This window comes from Poromitra crassiceps (assembly GCF_964638095.1).
Source record: "Poromitra crassiceps genome assembly, chromosome: 14".
NCBI classification, from domain to species: domain Eukaryota; kingdom Metazoa; phylum Chordata; class Actinopteri; order Beryciformes; family Melamphaidae; genus Poromitra; species Poromitra crassiceps.
Genome location: NC_139633.1, coordinates 10,079,219 through 10,092,120, shown reverse-complemented (window position 1 = coordinate 10,092,120; position 12,902 = coordinate 10,079,219). Strand labels below are relative to the sequence as shown.

At 45.3% G+C, this 12,902-nt stretch overlaps 1 protein-coding gene across 1 annotated transcript in view; it reads left to right on the top strand.

Moving 5' to 3' along the window:
* The window catches only part of LOC310789409 (protein MTSS 2-like), a 76,066-nt gene extending 72,366 nt beyond the window's left edge, over nucleotides 1–3,700 (top strand). Inside the window, exons 13-15 of the mRNA XM_083651049.1 lie at nucleotides 1–158; nucleotides 1,125–1,356; nucleotides 2,572–3,700. The exon at nucleotides 1–158 is cut by the window's left edge and continues 10 nt beyond it. Coding sequence (XP_083507175.1) covers nucleotides 1–158; nucleotides 1,125–1,356; nucleotides 2,572–3,404 — 1,223 coding nt within the window. The 3' untranslated portion in view covers nucleotides 3,405–3,700. The remainder of the gene's footprint in view (nucleotides 159–1,124; nucleotides 1,357–2,571) is intronic.
* The last annotated feature ends 9,202 nt before the right edge of the window (nucleotides 3,701–12,902 follow it).

Here is a 12,902-nt window from a genome sequence, read left to right as displayed (position 1 = left end):
AGGCAGGTCAGTACGAGCAGCCGGTGGGCGGAGCAGCGGTTCAGAGGAGGAAGGAGCCTCTTGATAGGCTGAGGGAGAACGAGGCGCCACTGGGCGGAGCAGCGCACCCTGAAGATGGGCAGAGACCAAGGATGACTCCAGCAACCATCGCTGCCAAGGTAGTCTTGCTTGACCAGACTATTTCCCTTTAACGCTGTATCAGCGCTGGAGGGAATCTGACTCAACCCATCATTTTGGTATCGGTAGAGCTGGGTATCGATCCAAATGTTTCGATATCGATACCGATTTGATACTTTTACTTCCATACCGGTTCCTGAACGATACTTTTTTCGGTACAATTTAAGAAAAATCTATTTTCAAAAAGAAAACTACATGACACATTGAAATTACGATACAAACCATTTGTTTTATTTTTTTGAAAGCAGTTTTAAATGACAGCAGAAATAAAACCTACTGTACTGTATTTAACTTAACAACACAACTTGAAGTTGTCTGTAACTTCTTGCCACCCCAACAATAAATATCTGAGTACAAACAAATAGGCTGGACGGGGCAGAGGCTAATGTGAAGAGTGAGAAGGACAAAAGATAGCTAAGCTGGTTACTAACGTTAGCTAGGCTGTATCTTGGGCTGGAAGGCAGGATTACAGTCAAGCTTAATGCATTTCAGCTTTTGATTTAGATAGCTAAGGGCTAAGGTTAGCTTATGGCCCATAAACTAAAGCTAACATTACATGGGTCTCAGTTTATCACTGCACCTATGGTATTAGAGTAGCCTAACATTAGCTACAACCATGTAAACAACCATGTTAGTTACCTAACATGGCTCAGTGGTTAGCACTGTTGCCTCACAGCAAGAAGCTCCCGGGGGCGGTTTTAGACCCTTTTTGGGTGGGCTTCAGCCCACGCGGAGATAGTCTCAGCCCACGCGGAGATAGTCTCAGCCCACGCGGAGATAGTCTCAGCCCACGCGGAGATAGTCTCAGCCCACACGGAGATAGTCTCAGCCCACCCTGGAAGATAGAGGGTAAAAGGTAGAAGGAAAGAAACAGCACTGAGTGCTGTCACTGACTGTGCTGTCTTTGAGTAAAGAATGTGTGTACTTGTGCCATCTCTGATCCTCAGCATGGAGAGGAGGTTTCTCCAGCAGCAAGCGACCTGGCCATGGTGCTGACCAGAGGACTGAGTATGGAGCAGCAGAAAAGTAGCAGAGACTCCCTGCAATACTCCAGTGGCTACAGCACCCAGACAACCACCCCATCCTGCTCTGAGGACACCATCCCTTCACAAGGTACATCTCTCAGCAGCACCCAGACAACCACCCCATCCTGCTCTGAGGACACCATCCCTTCACAAGGTACATCTCTCAGCAGCACCCAGACAACCACCCCATCCTGCTCTGAGGGCACCATTACTTGACAAGCTATATCTCTCAGCTTAGACAACCACCCCCATCCTGCTCTGAGGACACCATCCCTTCACAAGGTACATCTCTCAGGCTTTCTCCTGTCTTCTGATGCCTTTTCCTATGACACCACACCTGTCATGTGATGGGTACTGAGTGAAATGCCGACACATTTACAGGTTTCCCTTATTGTCTTTTCCAGGAACCACTGCCTTTATATTGTCAAAATCACTGATCCATTTCACCACCTTTCATCAAACACTATTTGATGGCTCTATTTTTGACACACATTTCCATGGAGACTGACTTTGAAGCTCTGTGGACCAGACGGAAGGTTGAGGCGATGTCTCGTCATAGACGCTGGGTTAGCTGGCTCAGCCTGGCTGGGGGCGTGGTCATAGACGCTGGGTTAGCTGGCTCAGCCTGGCTGGGGGCGTGGTCAGGGTGGGGTAAATCCCCCGTTCTATCCATTCAGCAAAGTTAGAATTTAGCTTATAGCCCAGCCCAGGCAGACACGATCAGCGATTTGACCACCACAGTAAACGCACATCTGAACAGACGTATTGTGTTCTGCTCTAGAACCCCCAAACCTGTAGTTTAGTGCCGCAGCACCTTCCTTTGGTGAGTACCCCACTCGCGCACCAGCCGTATAACATTTTGTGGGCGTTCCCACACAGCCGACTGTCTCTATTCTTAGGACTGGAAACTGAGCATGCTCGTCCCTCACTGCCTCGCCCGCTGAACTGGCAGCACTTATTTCTAGCGTGTCTCATTGCTTTGCCCTCGAGCTCTCGCCAACTTCACCGGCTCGCAGACGCAGGTCGGCCTCGCCCGCTCAGTTAGCCCGCTCAGTTAGCCCGCGCAGTTAGCATGCGCAGTTGTGCGCAGCGTGGAAACTGTCACCCAATTATATTAGTAAGATATTCATAGCTTAACTTTTGAATTTATAATCATGAATATGTTATTATAAATTGATTTTTTCCTAGATTTAGCTTGCAAATGTTGCTGCCCAGTGTGCCTGTGTGAACTGGATGGCCTTGGCTGGCTCTACCAACTGTTCTATATCATATGTCTACATTTCTTTATTTCCCTCTTTATTTTGTGGTTTCGTTTCTCCAATTAATTCCTCTTCATTGTTTCCTCCATATCTCCTTTTTGTACTCATAGGTTCAGACTATGATTGCTACTCGGTGAACGGTGATGCAGAAGGCCCAGATGGACAGACAGAGTTTGACAAGTCCTCCACCATTCCTCGCCACTCCAACATCGCCCAGAACTACCGGCGTATGATCCAGACCAAGAGGCCAGCCAGCACGGCCGGCCTGCCCAGCGGGGTGCTGGGTCCCGGGGGTGGCGGAGGTGGAGCGGGGACTCCGGGCACCGCCACCATCCGCCGAACCCCGTCCACCAAGCCAGGCGTGAGGCGCACGCTGTCCAACGCGGGGCCCATCCCCATCCGCCCGCCCATCGTGCCCGTCAAGACACCCACTGTGCCCGGGGAGTCGCACTCGCCCAGTGCGGGCGGAGGGTACGCGGGTGGCGTGCCGGTGCGCGTGGGCAGCGAGGAGTGCGTGTTCTTTGCAGGAGTCGAGGACGCGCATGGAGTGCTCGATTATGTGAAGGCGTCGCCCAAGCGCCTGAGCCTGCCTAACACGGCCTGGGGGTCAGGGGCGGGGCTAGAGGTCTACACGCAGCAGCACGGAAGCATGGCGATGGGAGGGGGTTCAGGGGCCGGATCAGAGGAGGACCAGATGATCGCGGCCAATCGGCACAGCCTGGTGGAGCAGATCGGCGAGTTGGTGGCCAGTGCGCATGCCCTCGGCGAGGGTCAGTTCCCCTTCCCTGCCCTCCCCGACGACCCGGCCCCACCGCCGACTGGCCCCAGCCACACGCAGACAGACGGGGCAGAAGGCTCCGGTGACATGCTGACGACTATCAGGAGAGGAGTCCGCCTCCGCAAGACCGTCTCCAACGACCGCTCGGCGCCACGCATCTTGTGATTGGAGCAGAAGCAGGAAGAGGAAGCTACTTGTCAGCCAATAGGGAGTTAGGTGTCGGTGTGGTGCAACCCAACCGCCTAGTACATACACACAGACCATGTAGAGAAATCTATAATGTAACAGAAGATGAATGAAAACAAAAACCTATACAAAAAATAAGTTTAAAGACGCCATTAGAGTAAATTATATCTAATATAATGATGATAATAGCATTAATAATGGTAACACATGCTGATCATTAAAGTTACATACTGAATATTGACAGGCTCTTACCTGGCCACTATAACTAGCGTGTGTTGGACGCATGTTTGTCTTCTTTACACCCTCACCCAGGGACGGAAGGACACCCTCACCCAGGGACGGAAGGACACCCTCACCCAGGGACGGAAGGACTCACAGGAAAGACGGATAGGACAAAAAAGAGACAAAGAAAGAGAGAAAGAGTGGTTCTGTTTGCCAATTCACCCTGCTCCCTTTCCTGCTTCCCCAGCCAGCCAATAAGAGGGCCCGATGGCTGATGGGGAAGGATGCTGGGTGAACCCGAGCTGATCTCAGCAGCCACACACTGTACTTACTAGCCCACTGAACTGAAGCTTTGGTATTAGCACGGGGAGCTAACAAGCCAGGGTGCTCCACTGTGCCTCCCTGGTTCACTGTTATGTAAAAGAGTCTTTAAAAAACACACTGTTGGCATTGAACCGTGCTAGTACCGCCTTCCCCTCTCTCTCTGTCTGCCCTGTTAGCGTGTGTGTGTGCGTGTGCATGCGTGTATGGATTTGAATGTGACATGCCATTGAGTGTGTGTGTGTGTGTGTCTGTGTGTGTGTGTGTGTGTGTGTGTGTGCATGTGTGCGTGTGTGTGTGTGCGTGCGTGCGTGTGTGTGTGTACGTGTGTACGTGTGAGGGGGTGGGCGGAGCTCTGCTGCAGGACAGCTGGTTACCCAATGAGGGCAGGGCTTTTCTGCTGTGTGTTGTACGTTGTATTTTCCTGTTTTTATCGTGACGTCACATTACCTTGGTACCACTGTATGAGAAGTTACGAGAAGTAATCCAGGCGTATAGATATATTCATATATATTTTCTAGAACCAGAGAGAAAATGTTCATAAGAAATGGAGCAATAAATGTGTTTTATTTTCTTGTTTGGAAGAAGAGGATCTGATGGAGGATCGTGAGCTTCTCCTTTGTCACATTCAGGCAATCATCAGGAATGCTAACTGACACATGGAGCCAGTATGGCTTCTCTCTCTCTCTCACGCTCTCTCTCTTTCTGTCTCTCTGGCAGATGGAACGGAAAGGAATGCAAAAAAAAAAGGTGAAGTTGGAAAACTGAAAGCACTTTGATGTTTTGTATCTACAATAGCCACTAGGTGTCGCCGTCGTCATGCTGTATAATAGAGATAGCGAAAGCCAGAGAGATGGTTGCCATGTACAGAGTTGGCTGCGTGCTTGAAAGCACTGAGTGTAACCTAATAATTGAAGCGGTAGAAGAAGAGACAAGGAGGGAGACAGAGGAAGTGATAGAGTATGGTGGGAATGGGGCGATTGGTCACATGAGAGGTGGGATAAGGAAGTACATAATATTGATCTGAAACAGGTTGGGCACTGGAGTCCCTAGAGACTCAAAAAGGACTCTACAAGCCATCACCTGGAGTGGATTGTGAATAGCGTTCGAGCTTTGGTCACGATTGGAAGGTTACACGGGTATCTGAAGGGCTTGAACACATGCTGCAAAAAAGTACATTTCAGGGATACTTCAGAATATGTGTGGAGGTATATGTTTGATATATATCAGAATATGTGTGGAGGTATATGTTTGATATATATCAGAATATGTGTGGAGGTATATGTTTGATATACATCAGAATATGTGTGGAGGTATATGTTTGATATATATCAGGGTAGGAAATTCACTTTTTTTTAACAAGGTTAATGAAATATGAATGAAATATGTTCTGGATCATTTCCAGTGCAATTTGATCAAATACCTTAGTTCTTCTATGTTGCATGACAGACCAATATTCAATTACTCTTATCCAAGCATATTTTATTTCTAAAAGTTCATAAACAATCACAGTCAAAAATGCTCATCAACCTATCATCTCAATAACACTGTTGATTGTCTGGCATGTTATGTAATGTACTTGACTAAGAAAATTAAAATAACATGTAGGCCAACATTACGTACTGTAGGTAGCCTACATGTCCAGAGACATCAGGGAAGGGACCTTCAGCAAAACATTTGTGGCCATTTGAAGCCAGATTTAGAAGAATATCTAATTTTAAATGAACAGGATTACACTGTTGTGCTGTCATTATTGGTCTTAACCATCAATATTTGCTCATTTTGGTTACCCTATGATTATCATGATATTGATGATTTCAAACATATCACCCAGCCCTACTTTTGGTATGCCCCCTGGACAAAAATGTGCCATTTTGTACATGTAGATTACATTCATTGGACATGTGTTTGGAGTGGTCAGTTTTCAACAGCACATAATGCTAGAAGAACAATATTTTCAGGATCCAGAAGATATGTCAAATTGATATCTGCATTTTGTTTTTGTTTTTGTTTACATCTTACGTCTTCAAAAATATCTCTTAATATATTCTGAAGTATATACATATTTTGCAGTGTGGGAAAGCATAGTTAAGCCTTGAGCATAGCTGAACAGATCTGTTCTGGTTAAACCGTCTATTCCCTTATGAAAAAAGACTATAGTAATTCTATTGTGAATTTTGGAAGGATACTACAAACATGGTCCTATATAGATAACAGCGATACAACTGTCCCATAGTTCCTATAGTAATAGTACAGTTATCTTTCGTGAGATCAGTTCTTCTCTTTACACCGCTTGGCGCCATATCGCTGTCTGATGGCTGATTTGAACTTCCTGAACCAATGGTGTTGCAGCAATAGGCGGGACATAGAGCAACGGATATGTGATGCTGATGCTGCTGATGAGCAACGGCCCCAAAACTTCACTTGCCGCCAACAGACGAGCATTTATTGTATGAGGCAACCCGTGGACAACACCACCATTCTTCGGTGAATGAATGTACTTCCAGCATTTGCTTTCGGTGCGAACACACAATTACTGTGGGAAAAGACACATGACCGGGTTATCTCAGGGCGGTTCAGCTCAGTTCAGTTTGGTGCAGATTTGGGACATGGTTTAAAAAACAAATCTATAGACATGAACATGTGAGAGATGAATGATGCGTTCACTAATGACAAGGATAAGGGGGGGTTTAACCCATTGATACCTGATGCAGCATTTGTGTGTGTATCCCTTTAAGACCGCGAACCGCGTCTTAAAGGGATACACACACAAATGAGGGATATACACGCAAATGCTGCATCAGGTATCAATGGGTTAAGTTATGAAGTTGAGGACAAGATGTGTGGAACGAGCATTTCACTGCCTGTTCATACAATATGTATGTGCTGTACTTGTAAAAGAGAATCAGGCGCACAGTAAGGTTTGTATGAAAATATTAAGTAATACATGGAATATTTGGTTTTCATTTAATTTTTCTTTTCTTTTTTTGCGTTCCGCACTACTGTTTGACTACTTAGTCTTACTTTTAATTAATGTAAAAAGAAGAAAAAATGTCAACTCCAACTGTAACACAAACTAGTATGCGGTGTAACATATGGATGTAGGATGGGTGAGCAGAGAGAGGCACCATGTCTGTATGCTCCTCTAGCAGTGACTATTCACCTTATGTAGCCACGCCCATTTGACCACTGTAAGGTCTGAACATAAGGTGAATAGGTTATTATTTCACTGAATTTAGCTGACGTCACCTGAGGCCACGCTCTTACCACTTACACTTGTCCACTTATTTATTTGTGTCTTGAATAGAGAAACTGTTTCTACAAATGTCTGTGGCTGTTTAAAAACATGTACAATGTATTAATTTAAGGAGGTGGAGAGGAGAATGTTATACTTATTTTGAAATGTTGTCGACCTCCGCAAGCGCACTTTTCTCTCAAACTTTGAAACAGCGCTTCAGCAAAATGGGATTTTTGTTGTTGTTTTTGGAACATAATGTACCATATGTGTGCCGTCAAATGTGGATGATGCGTGTGGTTGTGTGATTAGGCTCGTTTGAGATGAGCAAGTCCTGCACAGTTTTGCCCAGAGACTTGCTTGGCCTGTTGCATAGAAAAGTCGTGCAGATCTCCACCAACTGCACCCGACTGCACGGCTCAGAGGATGACGAGAAACGCCTTGAGGCTCAGCGTTCATTGGTTCAACATAATGTAGGTGTATGTAGAAACTTCTTCTATTTCCAAGATGTCACTCTACTATCCACAAATGCCACCTGCAACGCTTACATTCAAATAAAAATAAGTAACATGAAGGTCTGGGTCGTTTGAGCAGTGAGTGTGGGTGGCGCTGATGCACCTTAACCGCCGTTGAAGTGATCATCTCAAAGATTTCAGTATCGTTCTCTTTGGCGACACCTATGGCGATGAGCGGTAATTGCAGGAGGTGAGATCCAAACTGTTGCATAATGTGACGTTAGTCAGTTTGTTCGGCCATAGTAAGCACCGGAAACAAGTAGCTTGTTATCCTACTTCACACAAGAGTTGTCGGGAACCTGCACTAACGTTAGTTACTTAGTAACGGTAGTATTGTGTTAGCTCCGCCTACGCCTCGGGGGTGTCACCATAAACACCCAGTTCATAAATGCAGTAATACTGAACATGCAAAGGGTTCCATCAATGGGCCATAGGCTCACTCACCATTGTATCATCTGAGTTGGCGATAGATAGGGACTTAACAGACATTTATTTACATGTCAATCTTTGAGATTATACATTCCAACAAAACTGTAGTAGACGAAGAAAAGGAGCAGTGAGTGTGAGAATGTTGATGCCTCGCCTGACTGTAGTCGGCTGCTCGGCTTTCCAGGTGAGCCAGAAGTCATCTCAAACGAGCCTATTGAGAGAGGGCAGCAGGTTTCCATTCTACCCCCCGACAATTTTTTTTTTTCCTGGACCAACTGTCTGTGAAAGGTGTGAGGTCACAGTGTGACAGATACTACAAAGGTAAAGGGGGAACCTCTAACTGTAAATGTTTGATGTCACAATGTCACTTACGGCCTTGACCTTGTAGGTAATGTCCAGTTGAAACAGTAGGAAAGCAATAGAGGGGTAGTATGCATGTACGTATGTTCACTCTTGTGTGCCGGTGTGGGTATGTTAAAGGAAAATACCGGTGTTTGGTCTATTCTGGGATACTATTGTTGTGTGGCTTTAATGGTATTTTTGCGGCAGTTGCCCTGCAAAACGGAGACACTGCTTCATTCCCAATAGTGGCTAACAACTCAGGATAAGACGACACAGTCAAATTGTCCGTTTTAATTGAACTCTGAAAGCCTTAAAGGAACACTCTGCCCATTTTCAACCAGCTTTGTATCATTAGAACATCAGTAGTATATCAGAAAACTGTAAACTGGGGACGGCATTAGCTCGGGAGGTAGAGCAGGTCGGCCAATGACTCAAGGGTTGGCGGTTCGAATCCCGCTCCCTCCCAGCTGTTGTCGTTGTGTCCTTGGGCAAGACACTTAACCCTCATTGCCTCGTATGAATGGGTATGAATGTCTATGAATGTTGGTGGTGGTCGGAGGGGCCGTAGGCGCGAAATGGCTGCCACGCTTCCGTCAGTCTTCCCCAGGGCAGCTGTGGCTACATCACCCGTAGCTTACCACCACTGGTACGAATGAATAATGATTCCTGTGAAGCGCTTTGGGTGTCTAGAAAAGTGCTATATAAATCCAATCATTATTTATTAAACGGTTTTGAAGTCTGTCATTTAATTTGACAGTTATTGAGTGTTAAAGTGTGGACCAGTGACATCACTGGTCCACACTAACTCAAATGAATAACTCATTAACTCAAATCAACTCTCAATAACTGTCAAACTATTCATCATTCATCTAGTTTGACAGTTATTGAGAGTTAATTTGAGTTAATGAGTTATTGATTTGAGTTAGTGTGGACCAGTGATGTCACTGGTCCACACTTTAACACTCAATAACTGTCAAATTAAATGACAGACTTCAAAACCGTTTACAGTTTTCTGATATACTACTGATGTTCTAATGATACAAAGCTGGTTGAAAATGGGCGGAGTGTTCCTTTAACATCAACACTTGAATTTGCTCTGACAAAGATGTTAACAGAATCAGTGTTGGATTTTCATGCATGAATAAGGTCCTTAAGGTCCTTAGTGCACGTTCACACCAGACGCCAAAGCAACGCCAAAGCCACTTTCAATTCAGCGTCGTGTTCGGCCACTTACACACCGGGTGTGTTCGGCCACTTACACACCGGGTGTGTTCGGCCACTTACACACCGGGTGTGTTCGGCCACTTACACACCCGAAGCCTTTTTTCCCCCTGTGCAATTCATTTGCACGTCAATAATATTTTTCGAACCTATATCAGTCAATGCAACCATGCATACCAACGGCGAAGTTTCGCTGAGTGTTATTGCGTTTAGTTTTTTCAGACCAAGGTCGATTTTTCAGAAATTCGCAATTTTGTTATTCGGATTACTCTTGGTGTGCCTTTACAGTCAGCTCAACAGAGAAGCATTATATAGGGCTGCAAGTGACACAACAACACTGCTATTTTCCTTTAAAATGTCCAGTTAACAGCACAAGTTATCTTAACAAAACAATATTTAATGTGTGTGTTTGTTTCTCTGTCTCAACGTGCTATACTTTGTGTTTGCTGCGCTGTCATAGCAAGCTTGAACAACTACTCTGCTACAGATGTGTGAGCGTGGCTGTGTAGCTAATAGCTATATCTCTGTGTATGTGGGTGGAAGTAGCAGCACAAAGCGAGGCATACAATGGAAGCAGGGCAGTTTAGAGGAACTTATATCAACGCATAAACACATTTACATGCGTGCCGGCATGCATGCGCAGTCTGCACACACACACACACACACACACACACACACACACACACACACACACACATGCACAAACACTTGCTCCCTCCTCAACTGAACAAACTACACTTTCTAAAAGAACAGGCATTGTAAAAAAATAACACCCAGGTGTTGAAGTAAGCGGTCATCTGAGAAAATGTAGTCGATGCTTTGTGGAAGAACTATCACGTTATTTCTGATATGTGTTGTTTACCTGTACAAAAACTGTGACCTCTACGACCTTCCTATCCCTAGCTACGGCGCTAACTCTAACCCTAACACTGTAATATCGGAGAGAATATTAATGCCATTTTCCTTCCATGAGGGAAAGAGATCGGGCGACCACCCAGACTAAGAGAGAAATGATTAAAGGGATAAATGTTGATGGAATTTGAGCGATATGTTGGCATGAGATTCAACAATTCTAAATGTGGCGATAAGATGGGCCATAGCGGGATCTAGAGGTTACGGTTGTAATGTTACACACACAGCACACACACACACACACACACACACAGCACACACACACACACACACACACACACAGCACACACGCAGCTAAACAAAAAAAGAGCAAAGCGCAGTCTGCAATGTCAGCAGGGATAGTGTGATTGTATTGTTAAAACAGCACTCATTCATGTTTGTGAAGATTATCCTGCTGAACACAAATTACCACTCCCACAAACCTTTGTTAACTGCAGACCTTATTTTATGCATTTAAGTGAAATCCCCATTCTAAAACCCCATTCACTTTCCCCCATAAGCTCCAACATGCTGCTTCCGGACTCGTTCCTGCAGTGATCTATAAAGGACAGTATTGTGAAGGAGCCATTTGGTTTCTGTACAAAACAATCTCAGCACTCCTGCAGACACTGTGGTTTCTCATCTCTCTCTCCTCTCTGTATTCTGTCTTTATTTCCATGGTTGTTTTGGGTCTGTGGCTGATGAGAAGTTTTATTTTTATTTTCTGTCTTCCTTTTTGTAAACTTAACCCCTTTTTTTGTTTACGTTTAGTCACTGCTAATGTAACAAAACGCACTGTGATGATTCCAGTATTAATAAAAGTTATACTTAAACTGTGCACTGGCATGTGAAGTGAGTCTTGTTATTTAAAAAAGAGAAAGACAAAAAAAGTAAGTGAAGTAGTAAAACATTTATATCGTCACATTTTGAAATGGTTATTATGAGGCCATATTGCATCACATGTATTGGCACCACAGTGTGCAGAAATAGGGAAACAAAAAAGGCAAGAATAACATAACATATATTTTCACTGCATGCAGAACACTGTCTTTAGGACCCTGGAGCTCATATACCCTTGTTGATAATTTTGGTAATTTATCTGGATACAAAATCAACTGGACTAAATGTGCTCTCCTGCCACTGAACAACGCCATGAGATTAGCCACACCCACCTGCAACAATCCCATTGGTCCAGAAATTTAAATACTTGGGTATTGACATTTTTCCATCTCTACAAGCAATTGTTAGGCTACTTATAATTTTAATTTGATCTCTAGGCAGGTGGAATCAGACTTGGAGCGTTGGACAACTCTCTCCAATACATTTCAAGCTCGATCTTCCATTATAAAGATGACCATCCTGCCTCGCATTATTATTTTTTTAGCTCCATGCTACCTTTATCACCTCCTGCTGGTCACTGGGACAAACTACATAATCTGATCACAAAATGTATCTGGAAAAAGAAACGTCCGCGTCTCAAAATGTCAATCTTAGTGGTCGTTTACACCATATGCCAAAGCCACGCCGAAGCCACAAAGTTTCATTTCGTCGTCCTTGTTAACAGGTGAGACCGTTCACACCAGCCACTCGCCACGCTGAAGCCGCACCGAAGCGATCGTTCAGGATTCAGTCCTAGCCTTTGATCACACCATAGGCAGAACTGACGCTTGACTCACGCTGAAGGTGAGCTCACGCATAACCGTTCACACCAGACACTCTCCTTTCCTCTATCCGTTCACACCAGACACTCTCCTTTCCTCAGCGCCGGGCTCAGAGCTGCTCCACCGGCCCCCTCCAACCTCCATTCACTTCATGCATGGCAGCTTCAAGCTTCACGCGTCATGCTTGGAAAATAGGACTGAATCCTGAACGATCGCTTGAGCAATGCGTGAGCGTGGCTTCAATGTGGCTTCAATGTGACGCGTGCGGGTGGTGTGAACGGCCTTGCCTGTTAACAAGAATGCCTAAATGAAACTTGTGGGTTCAGCGTAGTTTGAGCTTAGGTTGAGCGTTGCTTCGGCATATGGTGTGAACAGCCACCTATTTTCCAGGTGTGACAGGTGAAGCTTGAAGCTGCCAGTGCCAGGCATGAATTCAATGGGAGTTGTAGTTGTGGGTGGGTTCAAGGCGCACCGAGCAAGACACTGGGGAAAAGAGACTGCTCCTGGTGTGATAGGTCCATGGTGTGACCGGTTAAGCGTCAGTTCAGCTTGAGCCTGCGGCCTGCCTCAAGCTTCAGTTCTGCCTATGGTGTGATTACGCATTTACAAAGACAAAAACCTCTGGCGGCCTTGGCCTTCC